Source organism: Theobroma cacao, chromosome 1, assembly GCF_000208745.1.
Source record: "Theobroma cacao cultivar B97-61/B2 chromosome 1, Criollo_cocoa_genome_V2, whole genome shotgun sequence".
NCBI lineage: Eukaryota > Viridiplantae > Streptophyta > Magnoliopsida > Malvales > Malvaceae > Theobroma > Theobroma cacao.
In genome coordinates this window covers 5,316,410-5,333,174 of record NC_030850.1, presented here as the reverse complement: position 1 = coordinate 5,333,174, position 16,765 = coordinate 5,316,410, and the positions used below count along the sequence as shown (strand labels likewise).

General features: G+C 35.1%; 4 protein-coding genes and 1 non-coding gene across 7 annotated transcripts; 2 read left to right on the top strand and 3 right to left on the bottom strand.

The window, feature by feature from the left end:
- LOC18611573 lies at positions 902 to 1,360 on the top strand. The gene has a single exon (XM_007047906.2). The coding sequence runs from the start codon at positions 902 to 904 to the stop codon at positions 1,358 to 1,360; it is 459 nt and encodes a 152-aa protein (XP_007047968.2).
- Positions 1,871 to 2,671, bottom strand: LOC18611572 (18.5 kDa class IV heat shock protein). Its single transcript, XM_007047905.2, has one exon. The coding sequence runs from the start codon at positions 2,507 to 2,509 to the stop codon at positions 2,051 to 2,053; it is 459 nt and encodes a 152-aa protein (XP_007047967.2). The 5' UTR covers positions 2,510 to 2,671; the 3' UTR covers positions 1,871 to 2,050.
- TRNAR-ACG lies at positions 3,438 to 3,510 on the bottom strand. The gene has a single exon. It is a non-coding gene; the product is annotated as a tRNA-Arg (tRNA).
- LOC18611570 (TLD domain-containing protein 2) lies at positions 3,626 to 7,758 on the top strand. Of its 3 annotated transcripts, XM_018114246.1 has the most exons (8): positions 3,628 to 4,052; positions 4,591 to 5,111; positions 5,232 to 5,304; positions 6,233 to 6,310; positions 6,386 to 6,449; positions 6,734 to 6,821; positions 7,053 to 7,137; positions 7,289 to 7,758. In XM_018114246.1, the coding sequence occupies exons 1-8, from the start codon at positions 3,939 to 3,941 to the stop codon at positions 7,370 to 7,372; spliced, it is 1,107 nt and encodes a 368-aa protein (XP_017969735.1). In that variant the 5' UTR covers positions 3,628 to 3,938; the 3' UTR covers positions 7,373 to 7,758. The 3 variants fall into 3 exon arrangements, with proteins under 3 accessions (XP_017969736.1, XP_017969737.1, XP_017969735.1); XM_018114247.1 differs by lacking the exon at positions 7,289 to 7,758 and having other exon boundaries at positions 3,626 to 4,052; positions 6,734 to 6,853; XM_018114248.1 differs by lacking the exons at positions 7,053 to 7,137; positions 7,289 to 7,758 and adding an exon at positions 6,879 to 7,043 and having other exon boundaries at positions 3,626 to 4,052; positions 6,734 to 6,843.
- LOC18611569 (asparagine synthetase [glutamine-hydrolyzing] 2) lies at positions 8,637 to 15,815 on the bottom strand. Its single transcript, XM_007047896.2, has 15 exons — positions 15,431 to 15,815; positions 15,184 to 15,322; positions 14,124 to 14,219; positions 13,848 to 13,989; positions 13,127 to 13,222; positions 12,824 to 12,918; positions 12,000 to 12,161; positions 11,473 to 11,553; positions 11,154 to 11,375; positions 10,883 to 11,017; positions 10,279 to 10,359; positions 10,049 to 10,135; positions 9,857 to 9,964; positions 9,176 to 9,476; positions 8,637 to 9,006 (listed from the first exon to the last, which is right to left on the bottom strand). Exons 1-14 carry the CDS (start codon positions 15,508 to 15,510, stop codon positions 9,243 to 9,245), a joined length of 1,758 nt encoding a protein of 585 aa, XP_007047958.2. The 5' UTR covers positions 15,511 to 15,815; the 3' UTR covers positions 8,637 to 9,006; positions 9,176 to 9,242.

Genomic DNA, 16,765 nt, shown 5'->3' with positions numbered 1-16,765 from the left:
TTTTTAATTATTTATCTCACTTCTTCGTTTATGTAAAAGTTAAAATAATTAATGAAATTACATATTCTCTCACTTTTTCAATTATGTGAATAATAAATCTCTATTTTTTATCACTTCTTAATTTTCATAATGTTAAGAATTCTCAATTATTTTTCTTATTTTCAATAAATCTAATATGTTTTTAATGATCTTCTATTAACGGTAATTTTTTTAAATTTTGATAAAAAATACTTTATTTAAATATTTAAATACTTTAAACTTTTAAAAGTATTGAGCCATCCTAGAAAAGAAACAACTTTTCTAATAACTCTTTTGAATTAATTTGATGGGTGATTGTAATTATAAAAACACTATTAATTAGTAAAAAATATGAATAAAGGGATGGTAAAATAAGAGACAACTTATGAAAAGAGAATAATTTATATGTAATATAAATGAACATATGTGATTGTCATGCCAAACAAAGTCTACAAAAAAACTTAATTTTTTTTTTCTTTTGTATGCAGATTGAGATAGAATTAATACATGCCATATTTTCAACCACAAGGGTCGAATGCTGCACCACACCTTTTGACCCGAAGGAAAACAGAGGAAAAAGGATGCAGAAAAGAAGTAGTAGCAATATTAATTAAGGAATTGCAACTAGTTAGCCGCTTGCAAAGTCTTTTTTTTTTTTTTTTAACTAATCTTCTTCCTTGTTGACGTGTAGCCCGTCTCACACTGCTAGGGCCACACCCAATTATTTAGGACAACTCTAGTATACCTAAGGGGAGTCGGATGAGGAATCGTTTTCAGCAATACAGTAGTGAAAATGCATCAACTCCAATTTCATTTCCTTTTTTTAGCTCAACTAACTTCCTTGTATTAAACATGCTAGATGCTACAAACCAAGCCATTCAAAATGCCAAACAAAAAGACGAGTGTGGTTGCTGAGAAAGCATGGAATCTCTTGCGTTTAGCATTGTTATGGGCAAGAAAAGCTGCTGTGTTTAAGGTCAAGGGCCATGGAAGTAAAGCTCTCACTGATCAAATCCCTTATTGGGAACGTCAGCTCTCCTTTGATAAAACTCCTGATTTCCATGTCAAGAAGGGTCGTCTTGCTGGCTCCATGCGCTTCCTTTTCCCTTGCACAGGCGCAAAGGCAGTTGAATTCGATTATGATGTCGGTGCTGATGAAGCTGGTGGAATTTATAGCAATGATAGCGGAAGGGAAACTTACTCGAGAGAGGAAGAAGAAGAAGAAGAAGCATATGAATACAAGAATTGTGAAAAGAAGAGTCAATTAGAGGAAGAAGGGATTGATTCCAGGGCGGAGAAGTTCATAGCTGAGTTCTATGATCAAATGAAGTTTCAGAATTGACTAAAAAAGGCTACTTCTCTGATATAGTATATCTAGTTTCTGAGGGAGTGGTACAGAATCTTTGTAACCATGGATTGTTTGTTTACAACAGAAGTGTTGATCCCTCAGCTTTGTTAACAGGGCAGCATTGGGAATTACTGTTTCTCGAAAATATTTTAAATTGTAGTATATGCTTCGTATGGGTCTAATCTGTATTATTCAATGCAATGCAGGGAATTATTGCATTATCCTCCATAGAAATGTCAATTGATAAAGAGTTTTTACCATTTAGCATTAAAAGGGGATCAACTAAGATGGAAATTAGAAAGTTCCAGCAGGGAAAGTTTGAAGGCATGCTCGCTATAAATAATACATTAAGTACTATTTCCTTCAACCTTGATTGTGTTTGAATATGTAATGTGAGTTTAAATTTACCTTATCTGCTTCAACTGTTCAGTTTTTCCCTAAAGTAAAAGCAGCATTTGGTTTTATAGTTTTAAGGAAGCTATGCTACTTCAAGTGAACACCATATACACAAACGAAATCTTATTTAGTTTAATATTCTTACTACATTAAGCACCTTAACATCAAACACTTTCCACACCCAAAATCAACCACAGACCTTAAAATAAAGCATTACTTCATGTTTTGCACAAATTTGATAACAGAACTCCTACTTAGGCACACACACAAAAGACATGAAAAGCGACTTCATTCAGCGATTTCAACGACCCTAACGTTTGGTCTCTGTGAAGCTTCTTTCCCAATAGTGACAATCAGCATTCCATTCTCCATAAAACCCTGAATCTGATCAGTCCTTGCATTATCAGGCAACTTGAACCTGCTCATGAAGTTACCATTTTCAGTGCTTATTTGAAGCATCCTGTCATCATCTATGAAAACTATGACTTCGTCCCGGGTGACCCCCGGAAGGAAAGCCTTGAACACATGGGCTCTTGGGGTTTCTCTCCAGTTGAGTTGAGTCCCAAGGGACGGGAAAATTTCGCTGGAGAAACCAGGGGAATGGGTGGAGAGAAATGAAGGGAAAGTGAAAGGGAAACCATGGGTGAATGGGTTCCAAAGATCGAGGTTGTTGAATGGATCCCATAAGTCTAAAGAAACGGGATCGGTAACAGTGCCGTCTTGGCCACTGATTGGGACAATTGACATGATTCTGGTGGGTTAATTCGTAGAATGGGACTGAAGGAGAGTGAAGGAGCTCTTGATTTTAGAGGGAAACAGGGAAAGGGTAAAGTTTAATCCCTACGAGAGGCCTTCATTTCTTGTCTGGCACTTTCTAGAATGCACGCGGGCTTTGGGGTTTGTCGTTGAGGATAAAATCCCACTCCAAAACAGTATTTGTGTGCTTTTTTTTTGTCCTTTATCAAGTTATAGTTTTGAGCAAAGGAAAATTGAGAAGCTATTATATCCGTATTGTTGACTCAAACTCAACATTGTTTATATACTCATTGAATGGTAGTTCAGCAATTGAAAAACCTTTTGTATGAATTTGGACTTCAATTATTCACAATACATAATTAATGTAACTTAATGTGAACATATAAGTTTAACTATAAATATATGATGGCATGGTATATCGAGAATTATTAAGAATAATCATGCATATTATGTTTGTTTGATATTAATTTGTTTTATAAATATATACTTTATTTTATGATTTTTTTAAAAAAATATTTGTTACATGTGAACGTGGAAAAAAATTATTATCTAAGTTTGCATTGCACCTTAAGGCAAGATTTGCTTAGTTTTGTTAATCTCAGACCATCGAAATTTTCATTGGATAATGGCAAAAAATGGTTATTCTATTGTCAAAGGATGCAGTTGATCAATCTCTTTCAATCCATCTGGAACATGTTGTAAATTCTCTGCAACTTTTCTCTCTTTCAAATGCCTTTCCTTGATTTTCATTTTTCTCCAACTCCTAATCCTAACCCTTGAAAGGAGATGAAAAAAAAAACCCTTCATATTTTGCTTTTTGAACGTAGAAAAATGGAAAGCAACTTAAAACGGACAATAGGGAAGCATTCTAAACTTAATACTGAGGATCAGAAAGCTTCCAACTTCCGCGCGTTAATACCGACTCCACTGGGGATCGAACCCAGAATCTCTGGTTCCGTAGACCAGCGCCTTATCCATTGGGCCATGGAGTCTTTGCTGAAACCGAGTTGTTCTTTTTTTATATATATAGTTATATAGAAAGAAACGGGAGTCTGCGTCAACGGTCAATAGCTCTGAAAGAGCCCAAATGCTAGAATGGAACACGGTTAGCACTTAACAATTTTAAAGGAATTACTTTAAGCATACTCTTTCTCTTTGCTTTGCTCCGGCTACCAGAAAGAAAGAGAAATAAAACTGGAATATTGTTTGTCCATAAAGGTATCATATTATTACTTAGGGTGGTTTTGTAGTTGAATTTGGTGTATTGGGCAAATTGGTAGAAGCCAACCAAAAGAAAAAGGTCTTTTTTTGAGAATATGAATGGAATATAGAATCAGACACCACTCCAATTAACAAACAAGGTGGGAACTTGTGGTGCAAAAATCTCATCTTCCGTATATTGGATAATATAAGGAAAGAAATGGGAAAGAAAAAGTCTTTGAGGAGCAAAGCTGTTCACTTTGTGACTGATCTCACCACTGGCCTTCTTAACCCCATCTCTGATAAACCCTCCAAGCCTCCCCACCCTCCTCCTGTAAGTCTCTCTCTCTCCCCGTTTGCTGCTCTCTCTGTATATATTGTATCTTGGAAAAGGCTTTTTTTTTCCCCTTTTTTTCCTTTGGAGGGTTTGAATGTTTATGATGATGGCGATGATGATGATGCCTTGTTTTGATGTTTAGTCAACAGCCTTAATAAAGTTTGATTTTGGGCAGTTTAGCTATAGTTTTGTTATACTCTTGATTTTTTTGATTATTCATGTTTTGGTTTTGTAAGAATGCATCTTTTCCTTTTCAGTTTTTCTTCCTGGGAAATCATTTCTCTTAATTAGAATTATTGGACCGATTGTTAAAATTCTTTGCCAAACTTCAGCAATGTTTTAAAAGTGCAGGTTTTATTGTAGGCTTCCTGTTATGATTTGAAACTTTTCTGCAATAAAAAACTTCTCCACGACTCACAACCTTGTCCAAAGAGGTGGATGGCTATGACTAGTTAATATGTTTTGAAGTGTTATTATGTTGAGAGCCTGCAATCCTCAAATTTTAATTGTATAGGTTTATTTATTTATTTGATAGGAAAATGTGAGTGAGTCTAAAAGAAGTCAACTAGAGTCAATCAATGAAGCGGATAACGGGGATCTAGTTGATGGCCCTGATACATCTTCCTTTACTGCATTCCTTTATTCGCTATTGTCTTCTTCAGATTCAGGCCAAAATCTGAATCTGGAGCAAAATGATAATCCGGAGGAAACTGGTGATGCATCATCTGACACAATTATGAAAGAGAATGGTGGAAGGAAAAGCTTACTTTCTAGGGGTAAGCAATCACTTAGAGCTCTTTACCAAGCTACTAGGATTAGTGGATACAAAAATCAAGACTGCAAGGGTGATTCTGACATGCAAATTGATGATGAGGCTGATGCTCAATTTGATGGGCTTGAGATGAGGCATTTGCAAAATGTTAAGGAACCTTTGGCTTTGGGAGATCTTCCAGAAACTTCTGAGCCATCATTGCTTCTTACTGAGAAAACAAGAAGTGCTCTTTATGCTTCACTTCCAGCTCTTGTTCAAGGCAGAAAGTGGTTATTGCTCTACAGGTGAATGGCATTGGTTTTCCATTTGTAGGATTGAATTTGGTCTTTCTTTGGATATAGTTTTGCCTATATCGAAAAAAAATTACTTTTCTTTCATTGATATATCTCTGTCGGCCTTCACAGTACTTGGAGGCATGGTATATCATTGTCAACATTGTACAGAAGAAGCATGCTCTGGCCTGGCCTCAGTTTGCTGGTAATGGTTAAATGACTTTCTCCTGGATATTACTTTTCTCTCTGCTTTTATATCATATTTCACATGTCTACAATGCAGCCATACTGTCATAAATATGAATAATCATTTGCATCATGATGGACAGGAATGTTGTTCTCATGTTCCAATGCAGGACATTAGTCCTCTTGGGGCATGTCTGTACCTTTAACTTTACGAATATATATTCTCCAAAAACTGATTCTATCATAGCAAAAGGTTCTGCTGTGCGACTATGTGTAGGATCCCTATAGCTTTTAAATCCAATTTATTTTGCATCTATACTTGAACAATGAATTTCATAACCTATAACATACTTGATGTCCGACATCCTCATTGGTCTTATTGCCCAATGCAAGCCCTTAGACAAGGAAGTCAATTTACATCCATAATTGTGGGCTTCTGGTAAATTTTGTGCCATCACATCCATGTAGTGCACAACAACTTTTGAACCTTGATCCCCTTTCTTTTGTCCCCCAGTTCAACTTTAAGGTTGCCTTTTGATTAAAATCACTGTAATTATATCTCATTAGTGAGTATTGAGAGAGGTTCTCAGTTCCACCTTCTATTCTAGTGAAAAATAAATCACCTTTTGTTATAATCTGCAGAATTTTCTCAATTTCGGTTTTCCATCCTTCCATTTTACTTTATTTATCTATTATTTTCAAATAAACAGTGCTTGGGCATCTATGAGTTGTATTTGGACTTCGAGAGTCCTAGAAAGACATTAATCTGATATGTGTCTACTTGAGAGTGGGAGATGATTGATTCTTATTTCAATTGTGATATAATTGTTCGTATTAGTGATTTGGCTGCACTACTATTACTTCATGTTAGCATGCATGTAGGCATGTTTATTTTCTGTCTATGATGAATCTGTTCAACTTCAATCATGGCATTTATTTTCTCTTAGGTTGTTGGAGACCGTAAAGGTGCAGTGTTTGGTGGACTGGTTGAGGCACCCCTTAAACCAACTAATAAGAAATACCAGGTGATGCTAGAAAACACTTCTTGTATCCAGCAGATATTTTGTATAAATATGTTGTTGACATTACATTTTCAACAGGGAACAAATAGTACCTTTGTTTTCACAAATAGACCCGGTGACCCAGTTATATTCCGTCCCACAGGTATTTCCATCTTTGTCTACCATTTCAAAATTGTCACAGTATTTTGATTCTTAGCTGTTTAAAAGTCGGAGCATCTGGTGTTGAAAAAGTTACTATCAAATGAAAGTTTGTGTGTCTGTGTTAGTTGTAGTATATTGATAGCTGAAATGGCATAGCACTCATGCATGTTTGACCTGCTCTGCGAGGGGGATTGGGCTAATGATTCACTGTTCCAGCTTTCTTTGGTGTTTAAAACAGTTTCTCTCTGAGTAAACTTGGTGGATCTAACTGCAAATATGGAACAGGTGCGAATCGATATTTCACTCTGTGCTCCACTGAATTTCTGGCAATTGGTGGTGGTGGCCATTTTGCACTCTATCTAGATGGTGATCTGTGAGATATCTGCCCCTCACTGGTTCTTTTAAGTAAAAAAATCTAGTACCCTCACTGGTTCTTTTAAGTAAAAATATCTAGTACCCTCTGTCCCTATCTCCCTTCTCTTTCTCCCTCTTTTTAAATAGAATTCTCGTGTTAATCAGATCTCTTTTCTTAAGAAATAAGTTTGATGCTGGCAAACTTGTCAATCAAACACTGCTTTCTGAAATATTCTAATTTTTATGTAAGGTTGAATGGGTCAAGCTCATTCTCAGAAACCTATGGAAACCCCTGTCTTGCGTTCTCTGAAGACTTTGAAGTGAAGGAGATTGAGGTATGCGTCATTCCTCTCTCTCTCTCTCTCCATTCCACACCCATATCACTGTTCTGTTTGGTTCGCTTCTTTACATGTGGCTTCTTTGTAACTTGATCACGAAATATGATCTTAATAGAACAAGTTCCTAAACTTTAGCCTCGTCTCGCAGTTGTGGGGCTTTGTATATGGATCAAAATATGAGGAAATACTTGCTTTAAGCAGAACAGAGACGCCTGGAATTTGTCGGTGGTAAAACATCTTTGAAGCATGAGGCCAATGTGATGGTTGAGCACCAGTGATTCTGGTGGTTTTTCCTTTGGCACAATCATCTCTACCTGTGTGCTGACAGAATTAACAACTGGAAGTGGAATCTTTCATTGTACATGTCGTTCCCTTTTTGTCATGCTTTGTACATAGATGCCCAGCCTTGTATATACAACAAATGCATATGTATATACTTTACAGTTTCTGGCACAAGTTGAATTGTGGGTGGACGTTACTGACAATACATTTCAGCAACATTAGTTGATCAGTTCTTGCTTATTCACTTTGGAGAGTGATTAATGACTAGTTGATGCACTTGCATTCTACTGCAGTTGAGATGCAGGGATTAAAGGACTCTGCAATCCATTTCCATTATATTGTCTCTAGTCATATATGTATTATGCCATTATTCAATTCTGGCATTTCCTGATGAAAGTTGAGTTTTGACCTCCAAATATTTGAACTAAACGGTAAACGAATATAGAATTTTTACTATAGTGGGTGTTTGGGTTTTTTTATAAAAAAAAATTGTAAAAGCAGATAAAAGGTTTTTGGTTTTTTAAATTTTAAAAATTTTAATTTATGCAGGAAGTTCATTTGAGTTCATAGACAAAATGACAAAAGTACTTTGTGTCTGTTAATGTAATTAAAAAATAACGAAAATGTACATTTCACTAGATTTTTATGCACGTGCATCCTCTAATATATTTACCTATCTTGAAACACAAATTCAAAAAAGAAAATTATATGATTTCTTCTATCAATTACTTTGTATCTATTAATGTATATGATAGGTAAGGAATACGCACATTCAGCTATATATATATATATATATAAAGCCTCATAATTAATATGTTTTTGGTAGCTTCATCAATTAGTTTTCATTTTTATCTCTCATTTAATCAACGCCCTTGGCAGCTTCATTGCTCACTCTCTTTAAGTAACTCAACTATTAGCATGATGGATTTTCTTTCTGGGCACTTAATAAAATAGATCTTTCATTATCTCGCACATCAACATGTTCAATCGTGCCCAACTAGAAAATGTTGAAGAATCTTTTTGCCTTTAAAACAGGATTTTCTCCAAGCCTCAGCTTTAGCTTGAAATTTTAAATCTTCCGCAATACATCCGTCAAGCCTGTAAGATGGAGGCTGCGGGATTGGCCTTTTGTTATTTCTTTCGAATTTCATAGGGGGGGAAAAGAGAACGAAAGAAGGATTGGATAGGCTTATGGTATTAAACTTGGAAGAAAGTTCAAAGGTCGAAACTTCCAGCTTTTTCTTCTATCTTTTATTTCAGGCTGTGCATGCAACAAATATTAGAAATAAATATTGACGCAAAAGGAAACAACATTACACAACGTATTAGTTATTACAAGTTACAACCTGCATAAGAAACCCAGAACAACAAGCTAGTACCGATTGATGATGAAGCAACAACCCTACAAAGCCTAACCAAGAGCTCAATACCACAAGGGAGAAACGGGTGGGAAAGGAGAAAGGCTTAAATACACGAAAGCAGCTTCTAACGTTTGGATTGATATGACACTGCAGCATTTCAAGATGCACAGTGCTGTTGTAAATGAGTGTCACAGAATTGGGTACAAAATTGATGTCAATCAACCTGAGGCAATTACAAGTAAAATGCTTTTCATTAGCAAATCATTCAACTATGGCAGCTTCTTAGAATATCTATATATCGTCAACATTGGTTAGCCAAAGAACTAAAAGTTTTAGTCAATGCCTATTTTATCTTAACATAGAATTTAACAATTGGCAGTGAAATAAAATACCTTTTCACTTCAGCAACCAACTTGGTCTACCAGTCAGCTGTCAAATAAAGATGCTCAATAAGTTCCCTTAAGCAACTGTTGCAGTCTTTTCGACGATTCCTTTTTTTATCTTCTGGGGAGGACCATTGCTCAGATCAGCAGGCTTGCCATCCACTGCTTCCTCATAAGCAGCGGTATGAACACCAAGAGCAGCACGACCAGATGGGTCAGGATTTTTGGACCATGCTGCATCCCATTCCACAGCTTTAGCAGTACTGCAGGCCACACTTGGACCTCCTGGAACGGTTGACCTTGCAGCATTCTGCTTGTAATTGGAGGATTAATAAGCAATATCAAGAAAATTGATGAAAAAAGGAATAGACAAAATAAAAAATATATGCTAGAGGTGTATTTGGTTCAGAAAATCTTTCAGTATTTATTTTAATCACATAGAGCATCTTTTATCCTTGTTTGGTCTGAATTAGAGTCTCACATGCCCAATAATCTCACAATATCTAGGCCTTTTTTACACCTTTGTTGGCTAAGAATCCCATTTCTCCTCAAGGGATAGAAGTTAATTTCTAGTTGTGAACTTGAAGGACATAAAATTAATTGCATTGAGAGGAATACACTGCTATATGCCCCTTTCTAGATACACATAAAAGAAATGGATGGAAAAATAGAGAGTGAACAATACAACACCTTGGGAAAAAACTTCTCAAAGATAGTTCTGTAATAGTATCCCTCTTTTGTGGTTGGAGTATTCTCAGGGTAGATAAAGCTTGCATTCATCAACATTGCATCGGTGACCTGTCAAGTTTAGAAACAATAGATTGTTTTTATGCAGCGAAGTGGAAAATGTCTCCCAGAAGAACTACAAACAATTAAGCCTACCAGTTTGTCTGCATGGTCCTTCAAACCATCAATCCAACTGTACCCAACTCCATCACTGAATTGCTCTTTCTGCCTATACAAAATGTGCTGAAACAGAGAGGAAAAAGGCAGTTTCAAGAACAACTACTTCCCATAAATTTTTATAGTCAAAGGAAACAGGACCAGAAAAAATGATAAAGCCCAGTACATTTGCTAGATGGCAAGAATGTTGCGAAAGCAGATTTACCCACCTTTGGCAGATATGGCTTCTGATCATCATCAAATGCATTACGTAACACCCACTTCTCAATCCTTCCAAGATCAGGCCTTATCTGCAAAAATTTTACTTAAATAACCATAAGTGTATATTACATTCCCTTGCACAAAGAATGTCTAAATATGAAAACAAATTTTATAACTCTTCATTCACCAACATGAGAAACTAGCAAGTATTGCTCAAGTAACTGATCCACACTTATCATTTGCATCAGCTCATTATCGAATAAAAAAACTTAGAAAACCAACTACCACCTTACACAATGGATGAAAGCACCAAAAACAAAAATATATCTTGCATTTAAGAATGGCCAATGACACCACATTACAAAGTGAAATGCTAACCCCACAAATGAACAAATGAAGCCAGGAATGATAACCACGCAGGAAAAACTGGAGATAGATCAATAAACAATAAAGCTAATATGGAAAATAACCTCTATGTGTTCATTACTATTCTCAGGTGATGGCCGTAAAGCTTGTGTCTAATTTATTCCAGTATAGATGGACACAGCACCCCTTTTCTCAACACTTAAACCAGAGTATGTAATGTAAATGAAAAATCTACAAGTATCATACCATTTTCCACTCTGGATCTATACTCATTGCAACGTTAATGAACTCTTTATCCAAAAAGGGTACACGAGCCTCAACTCCCCATGCTGAAGTTGCTTTATTTGCTCTCAAGCAGTCATAAAGATGAAGAGCTTTGATCTGTTGAATTATTAGAACACCATCAGAAAGCCAACATTATACAACAGGTACTCAGATAATCAAGCCTAATGTATCGATTCCACAAGTTCCTTAACTAAAATCCAGGAAAACAAAAAGTAACAGTCATCTGGAATACCTTTCGACATGTTTCTTCATGAAACTCCTCTTTATTAGGTGCTTTATGGAAATACAAGTAACCTCCAAAAATTTCATCAGAACCTTCCCCTGAAAGAACCATTTTCACTCCTAAAGATTTGATTTTTCTTGACATAAGAAACATGGGGGTGCTGGCTCTAATAGTTGTCACATCATATGTTTCAATGTGGTAGATGACTTCCTCCAAAGCATCTATTCCTTCCTGATAGGTCAAAATAGGAGAAAGAACCTTAATCATTTAGTCCCAAAAGTTCAAACGAACATATTCATCCTTTTTTTTGAATGAAGCAGGAAATTACCTGGACAGTGAAATGAAACTCATGATGACGAGTTCCAATATAATCTGCTACCTCTCTTGCGGCTTTAAGATCAGGAGAACCCTGAAAAACAAAATGTCACAGATAATTCAAATAAAGCGATAAAAAAAATCAAGTTATGTTTCAAAAATAAGATCAAGTAGACTGTGCTATTAAAAGCTGCAGAAATTCATCCCAACAACTAGAAAGAGAAAGGATGTAGATATTAGTAAAATTAATTTGCATAAGATTATTTGCATATTATTAGTAGCAGTTCACAATGCAAGTATACAGCATTCTTCAATGAATAGTTAAAGAATTTGATTTATTAAGCACCAAAGAAGAAGAATTTGATTTATCAATCAGCTACTCACTTTGAAACATCCATAGCATTTAAGGTAATAACAAATATATCTAATCAACATGCATATCTTTTACAAATTCACTCATCAATTAATGGCCGAAGAAAACCAAGATAGTAAGAGGATATGGAATGTATAGCTGAGCCACAGGAAAGTGAGTATTAAGACCTTCAAACCAATGCAGAAGGTGTGTAGCTGTGACCCCCACTGGCAAGCAACATCTGAATTGGCTAGGTGACGGGAAGCTACGGCAGCAACAAGTGATGAGTCCAGCCCTCCAGATAGCAGCACTCCAAACGGAACATCAGTCATGAGCCTCTTAAGCACCGCCTAAAATAAATTCACAAGTAAAACTTAGTGCTGAAACATAAATGGAAAAGCACAGAAGTAAGTCCAACAGCATTTATTAATATAAAGTCAAGGGAACAATTACAAATGCTAAATGCATGTGCCTCTTCAAGGATTCAGATGACTGATCCACCAAAACAACAAAAATCCTTAAACAAATATTAAGAATTTTAAAATATTTCATTAACAATTTTCCTTATTTGAATCAGACAGACAGAGAACTACTGGAAAAGGACAACACAGAATTACAGAAAGAGCCATACAGCCAGCATCAAAGCTTCTCCTAAAAAGAAGGTGGGCACAAGAACAAAAAGAATGATAAAGCAGATTCCAGAAACTAAGCTGACCCTAATCAATCAGGGGAAGGGTGGAGCCCTCATCACAGGGAGGCAAAGACGTTTCAATTGGTTCTCCTACCATATTCTGAACAATGCTTTACTGCAGTAGCATGAGACCGCTTCACAGTAATACCATGGTGACTACTTAGTCAATACTGCTTACTTCACAAAATAGATTCAATTACATGTTCTGTTTTCCACCCATGTTTTAGCAAAATGAGAGAAAAAATAAAGACATGAAATTCCAAAGTGATAATAGAAAACCAATAAAATCAAAACAAGAATATAAAGAGGTCTAAAGCATGCCTTCTCAAAGGCCTCCCGTAGAACTCTGGGATCATATGGAGTTGAAGGAATCTGCTCCGAGTACCATGGGGGGTTGTACCATCTTCTAAGCCCTCCTGCAGACATTTCAAATGCAACATATCAAGGGAATTGCATGCAACATATCAAGGGAACTGCATGCAACATTAACAAACAAAGGGGAATTTATAAAATTCATAGCAGAACTGAGAAGAGAAGAATATCATGTTCCATACAACATTCAGAAGTTCTATGATCAATTCTTAAGCAAGTTAAGAACTTTAATATCCAAAAAAGAAAAAGGACCTTGCTTGCTTGAATATATATGGCCTGGGAGGAAAGACATAAATCGTTCACAATCATCACTCAAAGCTTTCATCTCAGAAGCAAACCATACCGAACCTGCAAAGTAAATTACATTAATTAGCGTAGAAGTATGCATCCATAACAAGGAGGAGGGGGTAAATAAGAACTTAGAATTAGAAATGGAAAACTATTAATCAAGCACAGACAAAAGAACTAAGCCCAAAGCATCAAATCCAACCAAACTTGAACACATCCAGCACCACAAGCTAGCTTTATGTTTTGCATGTTTCTTAATTACAACTTACATTGAGTTATCAAAAAAAAAAAATCAAAAGGGCAAGGAAAAAGATAATTATTCCTAGATATTCATTATCACAGAACTTTTCTCTTTCTGGAAAAACTTTAATCGGATAAACCTCTGGATTTTTTAAGAAGTGGGTGGTTGAACCTAATATATGAGTCTGCTACTCCCTAAGGGGGTTGGGCCGACCATTGGAGCCAAGACCAGGTTCACAAACAACAAGCTAATTAGCCTAATAACTAGCTAAACTTTTGCTATATATTAGACATCTGAATAGAACCATGAATCAAAAGCTTGCCCGGATATTGACACAAAAGTGTAAAGAAAAGGAAGCTTCTTTTAAATCCAATAATGCCATTGACAAAGTAAACTACAACCAAGACTTAATGGTTAGTGCCTACAAGAAGGAAAACTGCGTACCATCAAGGCCCCATCCGATATAAAGTGGGGTAATGCCAATAGCATCTCGAGCTGCAATGAAACTTTTGTCACGAGTGTCAAGAAGGACAAACGAGAACATGCCATCCAGCATGTCCACAAAATCTTCTCCATATTCTTCATACTGGCAAAGGTAAGTAGCCAAATTAGGACAGAGGATACAATTAAGTAAAAAGACCCCACAAAACATGAAAAACACACAGGAAAATAAAATGATCTAAAAAACTGAATTTAATGCCCAAACTCTCAAGTACTTACAAGGTGAGCAATCACTTCACAGTCACTTCCGGTTCTGAACTGATGGGATTTCAGCTTTTCTCTCAATTGTCTATGGTTATATATCTCTCCATTAACCTATAATCATCAACCAAACATGAAATGAAAATCAAACATTGCATTCTAATTGAGAGTGGCACCACAATGTTACATTAAGATTAAGAAAATAAATCTAGATAATATTTTTTTTATTATTATTGAACATGGCAAGATGAAGAAAGTGGAAATCATCGTATTTCCAGTAGGTTTCTGCTTTTACTATTTATCTTGTGCTTCCATGACCAGAAAGGAAAAAGCATGTTTGGTTGAAAAAAGCAAATAATATTTTTAAAAATTAAGAACAAAAAAAATGCATAATTTTGCTTTCATATAGAACTACTGCATTTGAATCGATGTTATATTTTAAGCATTTGTTTGTTATTATTATGTGCAATTTTGTTTTTCACTCCTTTTAGCAACTTTGGAGAAAATAAAAGGCAAATATAAAGAGCAAGTAAGAAAAATCTTAGGCTCCATTTAGTTCTTGCTTTTTTTTATTTGCATTTTTTCTTCCAAAAAAATATATATTATAAGTTTATAACACAAAAATAAATGTTAGAATATAAAATCATAATTAGTTAAAAATAAACAAATGACTAAAATCATACATTTTTGTTCTACATAAAAATGCAACACCAAATTCTAACATAAGTGTATATATTTTGTTTCCCAAAAGAAATAAATAATTTTAATTTCTAATTATTGAAAAACATTATTTACTTTTATATCCAAATAAACATTTTAAGTTAAATAAACCAGCAGCACAAGCAAGCCAAACAGTAACTTAACAAATGGAATTTTTATTTTGAAAGGTCTTAACAAATGGAAATTGATACACACGAAGTACACACTTCCATGTAATTTAATCAAAAAATATTTATTTTCATAATTATAAATCACCATCACCAATGTCTCAAATACCAGACACAATTACATTTCCCTCATTACTTCCAACATTTAGCAAATAAACTAAATATATTTGAAAAAAAAAAAGAAAGTATACCGTGACAATAACAGTCTTGTCCTCGTTATAGAGGGGCTGATCTCCTGAAGTCGGATCTACGATAGCTAAACGCTGATGAGCAAGGTAACAGTCTTGATGGCAGTGTATTCCACTCCAATCAGGACCTCTATGCCTCAATCTACACTCTCCATTTCAATCAAAATCAACAATCATTTCCACCGATAAATTTTTTTTTTAAAAAAGAAAAAACAAATGTTTGAAATGCTAAAAACTAATTCAAAATCACCTTCGAGATAGTTCGATAATACGGGAACGTTTAGCTTGAGAGTTATCGACGCAGCCAAAGACTGCAAGTATTCCGCACATGGCTGACCTTTGTTGCTGGGTTTCGAATAAAGGGTGGAGGCTGCTGAGAAGGAATCAGTAGGAATGTGAGTAGATTCTGTGATTTAAATAATAAGCGTCCTTCAATCACGGCCGTTGATTTTGACTAGCTTTTGGCCAAGATTCCCCCTTGTTTTCTGCCAGTTACCAAATCTACAGACTGTTACTGAAATTCTTTATTAGGGTTTTGGAATTTTCAGAATTTTGACCCTCGAAAGAGATTCTTAAAGGTAGGGTCAATCGTTTGGGGAATCTTGGATCTTTTACCGTACAAATTTTCAGTTGTTACGTGAAGTCTTTTCTATATGGTGCACCTCAGACCCTCATCGTTCGATTCTTCATCAAATGGGTCTCTTGTGAGTTGAGATGTCTGCGATCATACCCGGGAATTAGTTAATTTGTTTTAAATCTTGCTAAGGTTATCAGCACTTTGCGAGATTCAAATGGAATCTTTCTTCATTATATTTATCTATATGCACTAGCAACACTGATAAGAGTCCCATCCTCAATTATTTAAACTTCTTTACGTAAAATACTCTAAACTCTCTAAGCATAATTGCTAAATTGCTCTAAAAAGAAAAGATATACTACTAGTCCTTAAAATTATTCTTAAGAGCAACTGTTTTCGGCTCTTGCAACTTTATCAGTTATTCATGACAAATATGTTAAATTATTCACTTCAAACACATTTTATTATTTATTTTATTGTTTTCAGTTTCAAAATAAATTATATTAGTATTTTCTCATTTTTACTTGTTTTAAAAAACCGTATAGTTTATACAAGTGAATTCGGTCCAAAATAAAAAATTGCAGTATGAGGAATATTAAATATTAATTATATACATTGTTTAAAATAAATAAATATTTACATTCGAGAATTTGTCTCATTGATTAATGCATAATCCCTTATCTAAATAGTAAAATTCGAATCCCGCTCCCCTAATTACAAAAAAAAAATAATAAATATTTAAATTACTTTTCCATAAAAAAATTAAAAACAAATGTATTGTACATTACTTCAATCCAAAGCCTAAGTAAATGAATTTTTAGATTCTTCATTTATATACCACTTTTATGTCCCGTTTTAAAGGTAGCACACTTAGATGTGAAGCTCAATGATTGCCTCTTGTTTAATCGTGAGTTGTGATCAACTCCCGCATGCTGGCGATCTATAACATAAGTAAAATGAAGCCCCAAATGAGCTTCCTCTTTTAGCCACGTTAAGGGCTAAGAAAAA

What these genes read in the sequence shown, in the direction of transcription:
- LOC18611570 (XM_018114246.1), top strand. Translation starts at nt 3,939, where the DNA reads ATGGGAAAGAAAAAGTCTTTGAGGAGCAAAGCTGTTCACTTTGTGACT. An exon ending in GGCCTGGCCTCAGTTTGCTG is followed by an intron (nt 5,305 to 6,232) that starts GTAATGGTTAAA and finishes ATTTTCTCTTAG; the next exon opens with GTTGTTGGAGACCGTAAAGG. An exon ending in AGTTATATTCCGTCCCACAG is followed by an intron (nt 6,450 to 6,733) that starts GTATTTCCATCT and finishes AATATGGAACAG; the next exon opens with GTGCGAATCGATATTTCACT.
- LOC18611572 (XM_007047905.2), bottom strand. Translation starts at nt 2,509, where the DNA reads ATGTCAATTGTCCCAATCAGTGGCCAAGACGGCACTGTTACCGATCCC.
- LOC18611573 (XM_007047906.2), top strand. Translation starts at nt 902, where the DNA reads ATGCCAAACAAAAAGACGAGTGTGGTTGCTGAGAAAGCATGGAATCTC.
- LOC18611569 (XM_007047896.2), bottom strand. Translation starts at nt 15,510, where the DNA reads ATGTGCGGAATACTTGCAGTCTTTGGCTGCGTCGATAACTCTCAAGCT. An exon ending in TATCGGATGGGGCCTTGATG is followed by an intron (nt 13,223 to 13,847) that starts GTACGCAGTTTT and finishes TTTACTTTGCAG; the next exon opens with GTTCGGTATGGTTTGCTTCT. An exon ending in CCTTCTGCATTGGTTTGAAG is followed by an intron (nt 11,554 to 11,999) that starts GTCTTAATACTC and finishes TTTGTTTTTCAG; the next exon opens with GGTTCTCCTGATCTTAAAGC.